Below are 20398 nucleotides of genomic sequence, written 5' to 3'. Positions count from 1 at the left end.
ACACCTTTAACCTTTTCATGTTTTCAAACCCTAGACAGCCTGACTCCTATCAAACTCTTGTCCAGCTTAATTAGATCACACACACAGACAGCCAGCCTTCTTTACACATCCACTCTCACACATTGAAATCAGTACATTGTTTTAAAAACCCTTGTCCTCATATCAAATAAATACAGATTCTTTAGATGTCTCACTTTGGTCTAAAGAAAATATGTCACTGAACATGTTGCATTTTCTATATGCTTCTTTCAATGCCATAATTTGTGTGGGCACTGTTTGTGTTCTATTTTCACAAATTGACCAATAATACACTTGACAGCACATGGACTACACAATTACATAAATTCTTGTACTAAATATGTTTTCTATGGCGCTAGGTCACCATTAAAATTCATCAACATTTTAATTGACATTATTTTTACAAAGTTCAAATTTTAAATGTCACATCACCATTTTGGTACTCTCTGGAATAGGCATGAAAACTTGTAGAACCGTTGAACTAATGTAATCCTGTTCTGTAGACCCCATTGCAATCATGTCTACTGCATACACTCTGTCATTATGAAACCCATTCATTATATAGTTTATCAAACAGAAGCAAAATAAATTGATAACTGTCAAATTGGCAACTTAACCTCAAAATTTACCTAATGACCTCTTTCTGTATCATAAATATTCTATGAAATCAAAATGGCAGCTTGTTAAAATACTAATTGGCATTTTCTAAAAATATTAATAAAGTTAATACATTCATTCTATTTTGTTCCTTACAGATGGAGCAACTGCTGGTTCAGGTAAGAGTTCAAATCACATGAAACATAATTTTCACCCCATCCATTTCACATGAACTACTGTAGATTTTTCTGTTATACACTTACGCAACCTCCATGTTTGCTAGAATTTGTTCTTTGCATCTAATTCACGTCACTATCAAGCTGCAAGCCTCAACTCTGATAGGAAGTGTGACTACTGGCACTCTACATTGATCATTCTTTGTATCAGTGTTTAACTTGGAACTTGTTTAGTTTTCTTCAATGCATGTTCTGCTATTTTAAAGTTCATGTCTAGGAATACTTAAAGTAAAGACCATGCTAACTCCTGTAGTGTACCAGGCACATTTTATTTTATTTTCCATTGTCACAGGAAGCATCCGTCAGAAGTATATTGCACTGCTTCATTGTGCTGCATTGAAGATGTATGGTTCTACTAATGTATAACTGGATTTAAGCTGCCAGTTTCTGTAAAGCAAAGGAGGGTGGTGGCGGTGGGTATTTAAATTTTTTTTTAATTCATTCATGGGATAGGATGTTTGAGTGGCTTGCTAGGCCATTTCAGAGGGCACTTAAGAGTCAACCACATTGCTGTGGATCAGGAGTCACATGTAGACCAGAGAGGACAGGTTTTTATGACAATTGACAATCATAGTCATCATTAGACTTTTAATTCCAGATTTTTTTTTATTTAATTCAAATTCAATGTACCCATGGTGTGATTTGAACCCTGGTCCCCAGAGCATTACCCTGGGTCTCTGGATGACCAGTCCAGTGACAATACCACTGCGCCACCACCTCCCAGTGTATGAAAAGTTCCTTTTGACATATAAAGATTCCCAACTATTCTGAAATTCCACAGCTTGCAAGAGACAGGCATATCCAAATGAGTATGTTTCTCAATTTGGTCTTCTAAGTTGATCTTTGACAGGACTACACAGTGACTGGAACAACTTGGTGGTTTGGCCAAGGGCCTACAGCGTACAAAGGCCACAATTTGCAGCTGCAACAATAAAATAGTGATATAAAAAAACCATGCCGGCCATCAAGCACCTATTTATACTAAACCCATTTTCCAGCGCTTGCCCGTAGCTCTGTATGCTATGGTGTCTCAAATGCTCATCTAAATACTATTAAAATGTTGTAAGGGTTTCTGCCTCAACCACCTCCTCAGGCAGTGTGTTCCAGATTCCAACCACCCTCCAGGTGAAAGAAATCCCTCCTCAAATCCCCTCTAAACCTCCTGCCCCTTACCTTAAATCTATGCCCCCTGGTTATTGACACCTCTGCTAAGGGGAAAAGTTTCTTCCTATCTACCCTATCTATGCCCCTCATAATTTTGTATACCTCTATCAGATCCCCCCTCAGCCTTCTATGCTCTAAGGAAAACAACCCTAGCCTATCGAGTCTGTCCTCATAGCTGAAACGCTCCAACCCAGGCAATATCCTGGTGAATCTCCTCTGCAGTGCAATCACATTCTTCCTATAATGTGGCGACCGGAACTGCACACAGTACCCCAACTGTGGCCAAACTAGTGTTTTATACAGCTCCAACATAACCTCCCTGCTCTTATATTCTTGCCTCGGCTAATAAAGGCAATTATCCTGTATGCCGCCTTAACCACCTTATCTACCTGTGCTGTTGCCTTTAGGGATCTTTGGGCATTCACACCAAGGTCCCTCTGATCCTGTGTACTTCCTAGGGTCCTACCATTCATTGTGTATTCCCTTGCCGTGTTAGTCCTCCCAAAATGCATCACCTCTCATTCTCAGGATTAAATTCCATTTGCCATTGCTCTGCCCATTTTACCAGCCCACCTATGTCGTCCTGTAATCTAAGGCTTTCCTCCTCACTATTTATGACAACACTAATTTTCGTGTCATCTGCGAACTTACTGATCATGCCTCCTATATTCACGTCTAAATCATTAATGTACACTACAAACAGCAAGGGCCCCAACACCGATCTCTGTGGTACACCACTCGTCACAGGCTTCCAATTGTAAAAACAACCTTCGACCATCACCTGCTGCCTCCTGCCACTAAAACAATTTTGGATCCAATTTGCCAAATTGCACTGGATCACATGGGCTCTTATCTTCTTGACCATTCTCCCACGTGGGACCTTGTCAAAAGCTTTACTGAAGACCATGTAGACTACATCAACTGCACTACCCTCATCTACACAACTAGTCACCTCCTCTCAAAATTCAATCAGATTTGTTAGACATGACCTTCCCCTGACAAAGCCATGCTGACTATCCCTGATATATCCCTGCCTGTCCAAGTGGAGATTAATCCTGTCCCTCTGAAATTTTCCCAATAGTTTCCCTACCACTGATGTTAAACTCACTGGCCTGTAATTACCTGGTTTATTCCTTCCACGCTTCTTGAATAATGGTACCACATTTGCTGTCCTGCAGTCCTCTGGCACCTCGCCTGTGTCCAGAGAGGATTTGAAAATTCGTGTCAGAGCCCCTGCAATCTCCTCCCTTGCCTCACGTAGCAGCCTGGGATACATCTCATTTGGGCCTGGGGATTTAACCACTTTTAAGCCCGCTAAAACTGCTAGTACCTCTTCCCTTTCAATGCTAATTTGTTCAAGTATATCACAGTCCCCCACCCTGATTTCTACATCTACGTCGCCCTTCTCCATAGTGAACACAGATGAAAAGTAATCATTTAAAACCTCATCTACATCCTCTGGCTCCATGTACAGATTGCCACTTTGGTCCCTAATAGGCCCTGCTCTCTCCCTGGTTATCTTGCCCTTAATATATTTATAAAATGCCTTTGGATTTCCCTTTATCTTGCCCGCCAGTGTTTCTATGAGCATAAATGTCCTTCAGCCTAATAGTTGGAAGATCAAAGCCCTTGTTATTGATCCTCTTTACATAATTTGTTCCCTAGTCTTGATGTCAATTTTTTTTTGCATATTTATTTTATGGGATATGGGCATCGCTGGGTAGACCAGCATTTATTGCCCATCCCTAATTGCCCTTGGGAAGGTGGTGGTGATCTGCCTTCTTGAACCATTGCAGTCCATGTGGGTAGGTACACCCACAGTGCTGTTAGGGAGGGAGTTCCAGGATTTTGACTCAGCAACAGTGAAGGAACAGTGATATATTTCTGAGTCAGGATAGTGAGTTACTTGGAGGAGAACTTCCAAGTGCTGGTGTTCCCATGTGTCTGCTGCCCTTGTCCTTTTAGATGGTAGTGGTCGTGGGTTTAGAAGGTGCTGTCTAAAGAGCATTGAGGAGTTCCTGCATCTTGTAGATGGTACAGATGGCTGCCACTGTGTGTCGATGGTGGAGGGAGTAAATTTTTGTGGATGGCAGGTTGCATTGTCTTAGATGCCATCAAGTTTCTTGAATGTTGTGGGAGCTGCATTCATTCAGGCAAGTGGGGAGTATTCCATCACACTCCTGACTTGTGCCTTGTAGATGGTAGACAGGCTTTGGGGAGCCAGGAGGTGAGTTAGTTGCCACCGGATTCCTAGCTTCTGACCTGCTCTTGTAGCCATGGTATTTATATGGCTAGTCCAGTTCAGTTTCTAGTTAATGGTAACCCCCAGGATGTTGATAGTGGGGCATTCAGCAATGGTAATACCATTGACTGTCTAGGGGCGATGGTTAGATTCTCTCTTGCTGGGTATGGTCACTGCCTGGCAATTCTCATCCATGTTTTCAAGTCCTTCAGTGGTCTTATTTTCATAATCTGAACTTCTCCAATTCTAGGCGCTTTGAGCATTCCTGATTTTTATTCGCTCCACAATTGGAAACTACGCCTTTGGCTGCCTAAGCCTTAAACCAGTGTGAGCACCCCTAAATGCTTCCACTCAATTTTCAGGTCTTTCTCCTTCGCCAATCCCACCTTTCCCTTCCCCTGAGCAGCAGGTGAGTCTTATCTTCTGTGTTTAATGTTTATTACCACTGGTAAGACGCATTAAATATTCTTAGGGTTTGTTAGTAAGGTTTATTAATAGCAATAAGGTTTATTAGTATTGGTAAATCTTTATTAAAGCGATGCGAGCAGTAGGGATGTAAGAAGCTGGTGAATCTACTGTTTTATTTTTAAGTGGTAAGGTTTAGCGTATTACTAAGGTTTAAAGTAGCATGTTAAGTATGGTGAGGAGAGGCATAAATTAAAAAAATCATGAAAGTAAGTAATTAGCTAACTGGAGAGCAATGGGAAGGAGCAAGAGCTGAGCGGGACATAAAAAGTGGCTTGCAGGAATGGAGCACAGGCAGAGTTCTAAACATGACATCAGGAATAAGAAGTGCAGGGGAAGAAGCTGATTGGTGAGTAACTGGTGAGTAATTCTACTTTCTATTTTATGGTCTCCAGTTTATAATAAATAGGCTGTAAAGTAAAGTTAAGACATGGCAGGGCAGCTTGGCTGCATGGAATGCTCATCCTGTGAAGTGGGAAGTCATGGATGCTTCCCATGGCATAGATGAACTTGTATAGGAACCAGCTATAGAAATTTGAGCTCTGGGCTTTGGAACTCTAGTGACAGCTGGTCTCACTGTGGCACATTTGTGAGGCTGAGAACCATATAGATAGCATGTTTAGTGGGGTGGCCACACTGCAGGTTAACAGAGTGCAGGCAGAGAGGGAATGGGTGTCCACGAGACAGCCTGGGAAGACCAGGCAGGTGGTTCAGGAGTTCCCTGAGTCCATCTCTCTCACTAACCTGTTTTCTGATAGTGGTGAGGGCAATGGTTCCTCAGAGCCAGACAATTCTGTGGCATCACGGGTGGCTCAGCTGCACAGGAAGGGAGGAAGAAGGGTGGAAAAGCAATGGTAGTGCGGGTTTCGTTAGTTAGGGGAACAGACAGGCGTCTCTGTAGCCGTAGACATAACTCCAGGATGGTATGTTCCCTCCCTGGTGCCACGATCAAGGATGTCACTGAGCAGCTGGAGGATATTCTTATGGGGGAAAGAGTGAACAGCCAGAGGTCGTGGCCCACAGTGGTACCAGCAACATAGGCAGAAAGAGGGATGAGGTCCCTAAAGCCAATTTTAGAGAGCAAGGAAAGAGTTAAAAAAGCACCACCTCAAAAGCAGTAATCTCAGGATTACTCCCTGTGCCATGTGCTAGTGAGTACAGACGTAGAAGGAGGGAACAAATGAGCGTGGCTGAAGAGATGGTGTAGGAGGGAGTGTTTTAGATTTCTGAGGCATTGGGACTGGTTCTGGGGCAGATGGGACCTGTACAAGGAGGACGGGTTACATCTTAGCAGGAATGGGACAAGTATCCTCACAAGCAGGTTTGCTAATGCTGTTGGTGAGGGTTTAAACTAGTTTGGCAGGGAGATGGGAACCTGAAAGGGAATTTATATAGGAGAGAAGCAAAGCTGATAATGGGAAGAAGAAAAGCAGCAAGTGAAATTGGAAGGCAGTGGAAACAAGACCAGCATCAAATGGTGTCAAAATATGGAAAATAGTTATGGCAAAGTTAAAGGCATTCTATCTGAATGCAGGCAGTATTCGCAACAAGGTAGATGAATTGATGGCACAAATATAAGTAAACGGGTACAATTTAATTGCCATTTCGGAAATGTGGTGCGGGGTGACCAAGGCTGGAAACTGAATATTCGAGGCTATTTGACATTTAGGAATGCTTGGCAAAAAGGAAAAGGAGGTGGGGTAGCACTGTTAATAAAGGATGAGATCAGTATGTTAGTGAGAGGATCTTAGATCAGAAGACCGAGGGAGAATGAATTTGGGTGGAGCTAAGAAACAACAAAGGGCAGCGAACATTGTTGGGAGTTGTTTATAGACCACCAAACATTGATGGCAATGTTGGATGTGGTATAAGTCAGGAAATTAGAGGTGCATATAAAAAGGGTAATACAATAATCATGGGGGACTTCAATCTACATATAGAGTGAGTAAACCTAATTAACACTAATGCTGTGGAGGACAAATTCCTAGAATGTATGTAAGATGCTTTTCTAGAACAGTATGTTGATGAACCAACTATTTTAGATCTGGAATGGTGCAATGAGAAAGCCCTAATTAATAATCTCATTGTAAAGGAGCCTTTCGGGAAGAGTGACCATAATTTAATAGTATTTTACATTAAGTTTGAAGTGATGTAGTTCAATCCGAAACTAGAGTCCTAAACCTAAATAAAGGAAACCATGAAGGTATTGAGGGGCAAGGTGGAAGCGTTGATTGGGAAACTGTAATAACAGTAGATCAGCAATGTCTAGCATTTAAACAATTAATACATGGTTTACAACAAACATACATTTCTTTAAGGCACAAAAACCAACGTGAAAAGTAATTCAAACGTGGCTAACAGGAAGTTACAAAGATTCATCAGACAAAAGGAAGAGGTTTGTAAAGTTGCCAAAGGGAATAGTAATCCTGAGGATTGGGAGCATTTTAGCATTGAGCAAAGGAGGACCAAGAAACTAATAAAGAAGGAGAAAATAGAATATGAAAGTAAACTTGCCAGAAACACAAAACAGACTGTAAAAGATTCTATAGATATGTAAAAAAACAAAAGATTAGCAAAGACAATTATGGGCTCATTACAGGCTGAGACAGGAGAATTTATAATGAGTAATAAGGAAATTCCAATGAAGTGTTTTATCAATTCTTAACAATTAAGAATATACACACACACACACACACCACACACACACACACACACACACACCCAAATCGGCTTCTGAACCCCAGCTTCCTGTGGGAGAAAAAAACAGAAAGTTCATTTATTATTCTACACCAGAGGGAAGTACATCCGGGACTTAGCACACCATACTGTCAGGTTTTTTTTAATATAACACTTCTTTTTAACTAAAGTGTCCTTTTATAAAAAAGCATAAACGTTAAACACAAACATCACATCTCCTCCCCCTTTAGCCAGGAACAAATTGGTCAGGCGGTTTGCAGATTCATTTTGGTCTAGAGAGGAGTGTTGGCTTAGGTATCTCAGTTTATTTGCTTAGGAAACGGAAGGCTCAGCTGTTCCACTTGTTTCTGTTCAGGTTCAACAGTTGCAGCTACAGGTTTGTCAGTTGAATCAAGCCGCGTTTCACCAACTGGAGCAGATGTTTCCCAGAAATCTTCCATTGTGACTGGAGATCCCTAGAAATTTGGTTCCTTGGATTTGGCTTCTCTAATCTGGTCAGTGTGCCTCTTCCAGATTCCACAGGAAGATTCAACATCCATAGGTCAGTGTCAGTGGTCCTCGACCCTTGATGATTCTTCCCAGGAGCCACTTTGGTGACCCACAGTAATTTCGGACCCAAACAGACTGATCCAGATTAAACTCACGAGCTGGTTTACTTGTGTCATGTGACCTTTTCTGATCAAGTTGCCTTGAACCTATCTTTCCTTTCAAATTTGGACACAGCAAATCCATTCTGGTATACAGTCTTCTTCCAAGCATCAGCCCAGCAGGAATTACGCCTGTTGTTGAATGTGGAGTGTTACGATACATCATCAAAAAGTTCTTCAGCTTCAACTTCCAATCTGTTTGCGTCCTACCCTTCAAAATGGCCATTTTGAATGCCTAGACAAAGCGCTCCACTTCACCATTTGAGGATGGGTGGTAAGGTGAGATGAGAATCTGCTTGATCCCATTGTTTTTCAGGAATGTTTGAAATTCACATGATGTGGACTGTGTGCCATGGTTAGACACAATCTGCTCCAGCAATCCAAAAGTAGTGAACACATTCCGGAGAGCATCAACGGTCTTTGCTGAAGTAGTCGACTTGATGGGAATAACATGAGGCCACTTTGTGTGGACATCCACCACAATCAGGAACGTATGCCCGAGAAGTGGTCTGGCAAAGTCGACATGAAGTCTCTGCCTATGGGTGGTCAGGCCAAGCTCACGGATGTAATGGGGCAGGTGCAGGAGTAGACTTCATTTCTTAGCATGGAAGGCAATCACTGACCATGCCTTCAATGTCTTTATCCAGGTGTGGTCATCATACATGTGGATGAGCTAATGCTTTCATTTTGACGATTCCCATGTGACTGAGGTGAAGTTCTTCTAATACTCATGTTTGGAATTTTGAAGGAATAACAACTCTGATTCCCCATGACAAACAACTGTCTTGCAGAGTCAGCTCAAATCCATGCATGTAGTAAGGTTTAAGCTCAGTAGTCACTTCCTGAGGTACACACCAACCTTTCTGTGTATACAGGTAAACTTTAGAAAGCACAGCATCCCTCTGCATTTCGAGTCGAAATTGATCCGCTTTCACAGGTAACATGTCTATCTGGCTCTCATTGAAAGCAGTGACTTCACTTTGGGTTGTGGAGCTGTGGCGTAATGGAAGTCTGGATGGGCCTTTCACTGCCATGAGAAAATGTGTGGGAGATGACAGCTCCAACACCATATCCAGATGCATCACAAGTCAGGCTGACAGGTAACTTTTCATTGAAATGTGCCAGGACTTTAACAAAAGTGAGCTCTTGCTTGAGTTCCTTGAAACTTTCCTGACAGCAGTCCCATTTGCATTCTTCTTCAGATTGTTCAGTCGTACTGCCTTGGTAGCCAAACTGGAAATAAACTTGCCGTAGTAATTCACAAGTCCCAAAAACGAATGAAATTCCTGAACGTTTTTGCGCTGCGATGCATCCACTACTGCCTCTACCTTTCTGGGTGAGGCTGAGAGGCCAGTTTCGTTGATCACATGTCCCAGGTACTCCTCTGAGGGCTTCAGGAACGAGTATTTGGATCTCTTACAGCAGATGCTATATTTTCCAGTCTACGCAGGACCCTGCCAAGTTTCTCTAAATGAGTTGGGAGGTTTTTGCCAGTGATGAGCATGTTGTCTCGGAAGCATATTACACGAGGGAGGCCCTGCAGTATTTTGTCCATGGCCTGCTGGAGTAAGGCTGGTGATGACGCAATTCTGAATAGTGGTTGTTTGTGTTGACATAGACCTCTGTGTGTGGTGATGGTTGTATACTTCCTGGAATCTTCACTCAACTGCATTTGTAAAAATGCTTGTGATAGGTCAAGCTTTGTGAATAATTCACCTCCATTCAGAGCAACAAACAGGTCCTCAATTTTACTGATGCACTTCCAGGAAAGGATTAATGGTGATTTTATAGTCCCCACATATTCTGATAGACCTGTCATCCTTCACTACTGGGACTATTGGAGCTGCTCACTTTGCATAATCAACTTTTCTCAATTATCTGAAAGTTTTCGAGTGGTTCTAGTTCCTGCTCGATTTTGTGTTGCATTGTGTAGGGAACTGAACATGGTTTGAAGAACCTTGGAGAAGCTTCGGCTTTCACAGCAAGTTTGGCTTCATTGTCTTTAATAACACCAAGACCTTCTTTGAAGACATCAGTATGCTTGTCTAACAAGAACTGCAACATGAGGTTGCAATGCACTTTATTTTATTCCAGTCCAGCTGAATTTCTTTTAGCCAGTTCCTGCCCATAAGCGATGGGCGATCCCCTTTCACAATGATAAGTGGCAGCCTTGTTATTTGATCTCCATATTTAGCTTGAATGGACATTTTTCCAAATATATTCACAGGCTCACCAGTGTAGGTGTTAAGCTGGAGGAGGTTTCCTCCGATGGGCATTTCTGGAAAATTTTCTCCCATGTCTTCTCTGAAGCAAGAGAAACAGATGCTCCAGTGTCAACCTCCATTTCAACTATTTTACTATTTAAGGCAATGCCAACTTTTAGTCCTTCATCTAGTTTTAAATCAAACTGAATGCAATACAATTGCCCTTCTGCATTGTTGCTGTTAGTTTAACTTTGCCTTGTCTGGACTCACATTACTTTTGTATTTTGTTTCCAAGTAATGCATCTTTTTAAACTGCCTGCTTATTTTCAAGCATGACTTGTCTGCGTGCTCCCTGTGATGCCCTTTTCTTGCCGGTACTGCTTTACTGTGATCAGCCTTTGATCTACATGCACGCTGGATGTGTCCTTTTTTCCCCACAATAGTGACTATCAGCAGTTTTCCACTTACAGGCTTCTGCATTATGCTGTATTCCATTACAGCGGTAACATGTTTGGAAGTGAGTATACCCTGACTTTATTATTTTAACTTCGGCATTGTTAGAATGCGCTTTCAAATCTCCAGCTTGCTTCTCTGCCATTTCTATACCTTGCGCAATCTCGAACGCTTTCTTCAGTGTCAACTCTTGCTCCGCCAACAATCTACGCTGAATTCTTGCATTTCTTAGTTCACAAACCAAGCGATCACGCAATGCTTCTTCTAGGTAACCTTTAAAGTCACAATGTTCCGCTAGTTTTCTCAACTCAGCCAGGAGCTAGGAAACTGACTCACTCTCATGCTGTTCTCTTCAGTGAAACTTGAATCTCTCGGCAATAATTGCTGGTCTAGGATTGAAGTGCTTTTTCAAAACATCCACAAGATCTTTAAAGCTTTTATCTTCTGGCTTGTCAGGAGCAATGAGATTTCTCAGCAAAGTGAAATTTTTCATTCCGATGACTGTAAGAAACACTGTGGCCTGCTTTTCCTCTTAAATCTCATTCGCAATGAAAAACTGTTCCATTTGCTCAACATAAACTACAAAGTCCATACTAGCTGGATCTAAAGCCCCTAATAATGATGCCTTTTGAAATGTTTTGTCACTTCATAACAATTAAGAAGACACACACGCACAGGCACACACGCACGCGCACACGCACACATACGCACACATGCACACGTACACGCGCACACACGCGCGTGCACACACGCACGCGCACACACGCACGCGCACACACGCACATGCACACACGCGCACAGCTATCTGCTTCGGAACCCCAACTGCCTATCCCGTATTCTATATCAGAGTGCAATACATCTGGGACTTAGCACACCCTATTGTCAGGTTTTTTATATAACATAATTTAACTAAAATGCCCTTTTACAAAAATGCATAAGCATTAAACACAAACATCGCAGGCAGAGAAACGAAACCAATACTTTGTGTCTATCTTCATTGAGGAAGATACAAAGAACCGCTCAGAAATACTAGAGAACCAAGGAACAAGTGGGAATGAAGAACTTGAAGAAATTAGTGTTCATAAAAAAAGTAGTACTGGAGAAATTAATGGTACTGAGTGGTAAATCCCCTGGACCTGATGATCTACATCCCAGAGTGTTGAAAGAGGTGGCTGCAAAGATAATCCATGCACTGGGGGCCATCTTCCAAAATTCTGTAGATTCTAGAAGAAAGGATCCTGCAGATTGGAAGGTAGCAAATGTGACCCACTATTTAAGTATGGAGGGAGAGAGAAAATGGGGAACTATAGACCTGTTAGCCTTACATCAATAGTAGGGAAAATATTGGAATCTATAATAAAAGATGTGATAGCTGGGAACTTGGGAAATAATGGTATGATTGGGCAGAGCCTACATGGATTTATGAAAGGTAGATCATGTTTGACAAACCTGTTGAAGTGTTTTTCGGATGTAACTAGCAGAATGGATTAGGAGCAACCATTGAATCTGGTATTTTTGGATTTTTAGATGGTTTTCGATAAGGTACAACACAAGAGGTTAGTAAACAAATGGGATTGGGGCTAATATACTGGTGTGGATTGAGAAATGTTTTCATTTGTTCATGGGATGTGGGCAACCCAGTAGCCCTTGAGAAGGTGGTGGTGAGCTGCTGCCTTGACCTACTGCAGTCCCTGTGGTATTGGTACACCCACAGTACTGTTAAGCAGGGAGTTTCAGGTTTTTGACCCAGTAACAGTGAAGGAGCGGCAATATATTTCCAGGTCAGGATGATGATGAGTGGCTTGGAGGAGTACTTCCAGGTGGTGGTGTTCCCATGTGTCTGCTGCCCTTGCCCTTCTAGATGGTAGTGGTCGTGGGTTTGGAAAGTGCTGTCTAAGGTTACTTGGTCAGTTCCTGCAGTGCATCTTGTAGATGGTACACATTGCTGGCACTGTGTCGGTGGTGGAGAGAGTGATTGTTTGTGGATGAGGTGCCAATCAAGCATGCTTCTTAGTCCTGGTTGGTGTCAAGCTTCTTGAGTGTTGTTGGAGTTGCACTCACCCAGGCAAGTGGAGAGTATTCCTTCACACTCCTGACTTGTGCCTTGTAGATGGTGGACAGGCTTTGGGGAGTCAGGAGGTGAGCTACTTGCCACAGGATTCCTAGCCTTTGACCTGCTCCTGTAGACACTGTATTTATATGATTGGGTCCAGTTCAGTTTCTGGTTGGTGGTAACCCCAGGATGTAGATTGCGGGGCATTCAGCAATTGAATGCCATTGAATGTCAAGGAGCAATGGTTTGATTCTCTCTTGTTGGAGATGGTCATCGCCTGGCACTTGCGTGGTACGAATGTTACTTGCCTCTTGTCAGCCCAAGCCTGGATATTGTCCAGGTCTTACTGCATTTGGACATGGACTGCTTCAGTATCTGAGGAGTTGCGAATGGTGCTGAACATTGTGCAATCATCAGCGAACATCCCTACTTCTGACCTTATGATGGAAGGAAGGTCATTGATGAAGCAGCTGAAGCTGTTTGGGCTTGGTCCCTGAGGAAATCCTGCAGTGATGAGGGAACTCCTGGAGCTGAGATAATTGACTCTAACAACCACAACCATCTTCTTTTGTGTTAGATATGATTCCAACCAGCGGACAGTTTCCTTCTGATTCCCATTGACCCCAGTTTTCCTAGGGCTCCTTGATGCCACTCTCAGTTAAATGCTACCTTGATGTCAAGGGCAGTCACTCTCACCTGACCTCTGGCGTTCATCTCATTTGTCCATGTTTGAACCAAGGCTGTAATGAGGTCAGGAGCTGAGTGACCCTGGCGGAACCTGAACTGAGCATCAGTGAGCAGGTTACTTTACTGATGATGGAGAGTAGACTGATGGGGTGGTAATTGGCCAGGTTGGATTTGTCCTGATTTTTGTGTACAGGACATACCTGGGCAAGATTCCACATTGCCAGGTAGATGCCAGTGTTGTAGCTGTACTGGAACAGCTTGGCTAGGGGGCTCGGCAAGTTCAGGAGCACAAGTGGTCGTACTATTGCTGGAATATTGTCAGGGTCCACAGCCTTTGCAGTATCCAGTGCCTTCAGCCGTTTCTTGATATCACGTGGATTGAATCGAATTGGTTGAAGACTGGCATCTGTGATGCAGGGGACCTCGGTGGAGGCTGAGATGGATCATCCACTTGGCACTTCTGGCTGAAGATTGTAGCAAATGCTTCAGCCTTATCTTTTGCCCTGATGTCCTCATTGAGGACGGGGATATTTGTGGATCCTCTTCCTCCAGTGAGTTGTGGATGTGGAAGGACTGCAGAACTTGCAGCTGATCTGTTGGTTGTGGAATCGCTTTGCTCTGTCTATCACTTGGTGCTTATGTTTGGCACGCAGGTAGTCCTGTGTTTTAGCTTCACCAGGTCGACCTCATTTTTAGGTATGCCCGGTGCTACTCCTGGAATGCTCTCCTGCACTCTCCATTGAACCAGGGTTGATCCCCTGGCTTGGTGGTAATGGTAAAGTGCGGGATATGCCAGGCCATGAGGTTACAGATTGTGGTTGAGTACACTTCTGCTGGTGCTAATGGCCCACAGCACCTCATGAATGCCATTTAGCATGGTGTTGGTGCCACATAATATGATGCAGGGTATCCTCAATGTGAAGATGGGACTTTGCACAACAACTGTGCGGCAGTCACTCCTACTGATACTGTCATGGACTGATGCATCTGTGACAGGCAGGTTGGTGAGGATGAGGTCAAGTATGTTTTTCTCTCTTGTTGGTTTCCTGACCACTTGCCGCAGACCAAGTCTAGTAACTATGTCATTTATCACTTAGCCAGCTTGGTCTATACTGGTGCTACCAAGCCACTGTTGGTGATGGGCATTGAAGTCCCCCACCCAGTGTACATTCTGCACCCTTGCCACCCTCAGTGCGTCCTTCAAGTGATATTCAACATGGGGCAGTACTGATTCATCAGCTGATGGGGGGATGGTACGTGGTATTGATCAATGGACAGGAGTAGGAATAAAGCGGTCATTCTCAGGTTGGCAGGCTGTGACTAGTGGAATACTGCGAGGATCAGTGCATGGGCCCCAGCTATTTACAATCTATATCAATAATCTGGATGAAGGGACCAAATAGAAATATAGGAGCAGGAGTAGGCCATTTGGCCCCTCAAGCCTGCTCCGCCATTCATGTAGATCATGGCTGATCTTCTACTTTAATGCCATTTCCTCGCACAATCCCCAAAACCCTTGATATCTTCAATATCCAGAAATCTATCAATCTCTGTTTTGAATGTACTCAATGGCTGAGTCTCCACAGCCCGCTGACGTAAAGAATCCCAAAGATTCATCACCCTCTGACTAAAGAAGTTCACCTCACCTCCATTCTAAAAGGGAACCCTGCTTTTTTGCCATCAACACTTCCCAATCTCTCACCATTTAAGAAATACTCTGCATTTCTGTTTTTCCTACTAAAGTGGATAGCTTCACACTTATCCATATTAAATTCCATCTGCTGTGTCCTTGTTCATAAATCACTGAAAGCAAGCCTGCAGGTTCAAAGCATTTAAGAAGGCTAATGGTATGTTAGCCTTTATTGCGAAAGGTTTTGAGTCCAGGAGTAAGGAAGCTTTGTTTCAGTCCTATAGAACCTTGCTGAGACCACACCTGGAGTATTGTGTACAGTTTTGGTCTCCTTACCTAACGAAGGATATGCTTTCCACAGAGGAAGTGCAACAGAGGTTCACCAGACTGATCCCTGGGATTGCCGTATGAGGAAAGATTGAGGAGACTGGGCCTGTATTCTCTAAAGTTTAGAAGAATGAGACGTGATCTCATGGAAATGTTCAAAATTCTTACACGGCACAACAGGGTAGATGCAGGAATGCTGTTTCCCCTGGCTGTGGAGTCTAGAGCCAGGGGAAACAATCTAGAGGGGATACAGTCTTAGAATAAGAGGTAGGTCATTTAAGACTGAGATGGGAAGGAATTTCTTCAGTCAGAGGGTGGTGAATCTTTGGAATTCTCTATCCCAGAGGGCTGTGGAGACTTAGTCATTGAGTATGTTCAAGACAGAGATGGATAGATTTCGAGATATGAAAGATATCAAGGGGTACGAGGATAGTGCTGGAAAATTACGTTCAGATAGAAGATCAGCCATGTTCTAGTTGAATGGTGGAGCAGGCTAGAGGGACCAATTGGCCTACGACTCCTATTTTCCTTCACCATGCCCCCACCCCTCCCCAGCCCTCCTCTGTAGGGAGAAAAATGCATTTATTGAAAAATAATGACTAATCATTTTTGCATTTCCACTCATTTGTTCAATGGTGCTTTACTTTTTCATTTTTGTTTTATTTGGTGGGAGGGTAAGGGAGAGAGAGGTTCCATGAAATTTCACAATATACTATTGGGTTCCTTAACCAAAATAAGGTTGAAAATCGCTGCCCTAAACTCTGGAATTCCCTCCCTAATTATCTCCTATTCTGTATCTTTCTCACCTCCTTTAAGATGCTCCTTTAAGCTTATCTCCAAGACCAGCCTGTCAGTAGGAACATAGGACTTAAAGGAGGAGTAGGCCATTTGGCTCTTCCAGCCTGCTCTGCCATTCAATATGATCATGGCTTATCTGGTTGTGGTCTCAACTCCACTCTCCTGCCTACCCCCACATAACCCTCATCTATCAAAAGTCTATCTAACTTAACCTTGAATAAATTCAATGACCCAGCCTCCACTGCTTTCTGTGGAAGAGAATTCCACAGACTAATGACCCTTGGAGAGAAAACTTTTCTCCTCATCCTTGTCTTATTCTTTTTTTAATTCGCTCATGGGATGGGGGCATCGCTGGATAGGCCAGCATTTATTGCTCATCCCTAATTGTCCTTGAGAGCTGAGTGGCTTGCCAGGCCATTTCAGAGGGCATTTAAGAGTCAACCACATTGATGTGGGTCTGGAGTCACATGTAGGCCAGAACAGGTAACGATGATAGGTTTCCTTGCCTAAAGGACATTAGTGAACCGGATGGGTTTTTGCAACAATTGACAATGGTTTCATGGTCATCATTAGGCTTTTAATTCCAGCTTTTTTTAGTGAATTAAAATTTCATCATCTGTCCTGGTGGGATTCGAACCCAGTTCCCCAGATAATTACTCTGGATTAATAGTCCAGTGACAATATCACTACACCACCTCCTTCCCATTTTTTAACTGTGTCCCTTAGCTCTAGTCTCCCCCACAAGAGGAAACTCCAGTGGGCATAGGTCCACCTGTTAAACCTTTCTTCATAAGATGAGCCCTTTATCCCAGGAATGAGTCGAATAAGCCTTCTCTGAACTGCTTCAAATGCAATTATATCCCTTTTCAAATAAGGAAACCAAGACTATCCATACTAGTCCAATTGTGGTCCTTTGTCCAGCTGCAGTAAAACTTCATTATTTTTAGATTCCATTCCCCTTGCAATAAATGTCAACATTCCACTAGCCTTCCTAATCACATGCTGTACCTGCATATTAACTTTTTGTGGTTCATATACCAGGACAGCCAGATCTCTGTACTGCAGAGTTCTGCAATCCTTCTCCATTTAACTAGTATACCGCTTTTCTATTCTTCCCGCCAAATTGGACAAATTCACATTCTCCCATATTTGGAACTCCCTAACAGCACTGTGGGTGTACCTACACCACAGGGATTGCAGCAGTTCAAGAAGGCAGCTCACCACTACCTTCTCCAGGTCAACTAAAGATGGGCAATAAATGTCGGCCTGGCCAACGAAGCCCACACCCCTGTGAATGAATAAAAAAAAAAATTATGGCCCATCTGCAATATTTATGCCGAGCAATTTTGTCCAAATACTAAACAATGGTTTGCTGTCAAATTTTATTAATTGCTCCTGTGAAGTGCCTTGGAATGTTTTACCCATTAATGAGTTGTTGCTTTCATTGTAACTTAATGAATTGTAACTTTAGAGCAGATATTCTCTGAAGTTACGCTTGTTTACTACAAAGTTCATGCTCTCTGTTTAACAGTAACTCTGAGAAAAATATTGAAGCAATTATGAAAACTGGGAACTGTAGACAAAGATATTCTACATATGGTCCAAATAATGTTATGGAGAAAATTAGCACCCTGGACTTCAACTGTAATTCATTTAGCTAGCAGTTGCTACCACTGTTTCAGACAGTCCGCATGAATGCCACTTTTAAACTAGAAGGTATTAGCAGCATAGCAGTGCAGTATGTTAGAATGAGAGGACTTTTGATTCTGACACATTTCTATCAAACCCTGTTTTTTTTTTTGGTTTTCCAACAATTGCTTCATTACACCTATTCTTATGTCAAGCCTAAGGTTTTATTTTTGAGAACTTTTTAATTGTTTAACAATCAAAATAACGAATGAAATTCTATGGATAAGTAATTTTCACAATCGATGTGTGGATATGCAGGGTGTGCAATAGCACTGCTGAAATTTATTCTGATCATAATAAATATGGTATCATTATGCGGATGCTCCATAGTTTAAATGGCCAAACATCTTTCCCAAATCTGCACCATAGTTTAACCCCTCCTAGTCCGCCCCCATTCAGTGTTTTGGCACCATATAAGTATCTTAAATTTCATAGAATGAAACTTGTAAGTTCTGAGAAATACCAAGCCTCTGTGTAAATTAATCTGATTGGCAGCCTTGTGTATGAGGAAAGCCTGATGATTGATTAACTGTTCCTTTCAACTAAGTCTTTTTAATGATTAAAAACTAGCAGAATTTCTCAAGAAGATTCTTGCTCTCTTGTATTCAGACAGTTGCCTTTTATGCTTTACTGTGTACTGCGAATCATACAATAACGCCAGCTGATGTTTAGTGGATAGCAGCAAAAAGTAACTTCTTGTGTTGCTAGATAGAGATCTTTAAATAGATAGACCAAGGAGATTTCCTTTCCTTCTCGTAGCCAAACTAATGAACTCTGCAATTAGTGACGTGTAGATTTAAAGTGACTAGTCTTTAGGTGTCCTAATATCGCTGAGACCTTCTATATTCTATAGCTCTGCAGTTCTGCCATATCCAGTCTTGAATGGTGCTGGACAATTAAACAACTAACTGAGGAGGAGCCTCCACAAATATCCATATCCTAAATGATGGGGGAAGCCCAGCACATCAGTACAAAAGTTAAAGCTGAAACATTTCCAAGCATCTTCAGCCAGAATTGCAGTTAGGATCATCCAACTCAGCAATCTCCAGAGGTCCCAAGCATCACAGATGCCAGGCTTCAGCCAATTCGATTCACTCCATGTGCTATCAAGCTTCAGCCGAAGGCATTAGATACTGCAAAGGATATGGGTCCTGACAATACTCCGGCAATAGCACTGAAGATTTGTGCTCCAAAACTAGCGCCCCTAGCCAAGCTGTTCCAGTACAGCTACAACCCTGGCATGGACCTGGAAATGTGGAAAATTGCCTTGGTGTGCCTTGTCTACAAAAAGTAGGATGAATCCTACCAAGTCTATTACTGCCCCTTAAGTCTACTCTAGATCATCAGCAAAGTGATGGAAGGTGTCGGTGACAGTGCCATCAAGCAGCACTTACTCAGCAATAACCTGCTCACTGATGCTCAGTTTAGGTTCTGCCAGGGTAACTCATCTCCTGACCTCATTACAGCCTTAATGCAAAGATGGACAAAAGAGCTGACCTTCAGAGGTGAAATGAGTGACAGCCCTTGACATCAAAGCAGCATTTGACATTTGAGTATGATAGCAAGGAGCCCTAGCAAAACTGGAGCCATGGGAATAAGGGGGAAACCGCTCCACTGGTTGGAGCCATACCTTGCTACCATACAAAGGAATATGGCTGTGGTTGTTGGAGGTCAATCATCTCAGTCCCAGGAGATCACTGCAGGAGTTCCTTAGGGTCGTGTCTTCGGCCCAACCATCTTCAGTTGCTTCATCAATGACCTTCCATCCATCATAAGGTCAGAAGTGGGAATGTTCGCTGATGACTGTTCAGCCCCATTTGCTACTGTTCAGATACTGTAGTAGTCCATGCCCAAACGCAACAGATCTGGACAACATTCAGGCTTGGGCTGGTTGAGTGGCATGTAACAAGTGCCAAGCAATGGCTAACTCCAACAAGAGAGAATGTAACCATTTCCCCTTGACATTCAATGGCATTACCATTGCAGAATCCCTCATTATCAACTTTCTGGGTGTTACCATTGACCAGAAACTGAACTGGACCAGCTATATAAATACTTTGGCTACAAGAGCAGGTCAGAGCCTCCCCACAATGTAAATTTCTACCTAGCTTTGTATTGTCAGTAAACTTGGATACACTACTCTCTCTCCGTATATTGTAGCATTGCTATCATAGTATTGCTTGAAAAAAAGAGACATGCTAACAACGCTTTTCGTCTTGCAGTCATCAGGACAGAAATAAAAATGTCAAATTTCAAAGGGAGCAGCAATTCATACAGCGTGAGAAAAGGGTGTTGATTGATTGGCAAGTGGACTCTGGTTGAGGATGGAGAATACACCAGGAGCTATTGTTCCACCAGGCTTTTTTTTACTCGAAAAGTGCAATGCCTGGACATGTGACTTTTGCTTGTGGAGGACAGGTCCCTCTGTATGAATATATGAAGCTTTGACAGCATGTCTCTCTTTTTCAGCAATCCTCAAGTTCTGTACTGC

At 42.8% G+C, this 20398-nt stretch overlaps 2 protein-coding genes across 5 annotated transcripts in view; both read left to right on the top strand.

Annotated features, from left to right (window-relative positions):
- Positions 1 to 20398, top strand: part of ptpra (protein tyrosine phosphatase receptor type A) — a 333338-nt gene that overhangs the window by 144416 nt on the left and 168524 nt on the right. For 2 of the 4 annotated variants that reach the window (XM_078554083.1, XM_078554093.1), the window contains one exon: positions 774 to 794. The exons of the other annotated variants lie outside the window; for them this stretch is intronic. In XM_078554083.1, the coding sequence (XP_078410209.1) occupies positions 774 to 794 (21 nt within the window). The remainder of the gene's footprint in view (positions 1 to 773; positions 795 to 20398) is intronic. 4 annotated transcript variants of the gene reach the window in all.
- The window catches only part of rnf24 (ring finger protein 24), a 632553-nt gene that overhangs the window by 558636 nt on the left and 53519 nt on the right, over positions 1 to 20398 (top strand). The gene's annotated exons all lie outside the window — the stretch shown is intronic.

Source organism: Cetorhinus maximus, chromosome 1, assembly GCF_964194155.1.
Source record: "Cetorhinus maximus chromosome 1, sCetMax3.hap1.1, whole genome shotgun sequence".
Taxonomy (NCBI): domain Eukaryota; kingdom Metazoa; phylum Chordata; class Chondrichthyes; order Lamniformes; family Cetorhinidae; genus Cetorhinus; species Cetorhinus maximus.
This window is presented reverse-complemented; position numbering and strand designations above follow the sequence as displayed.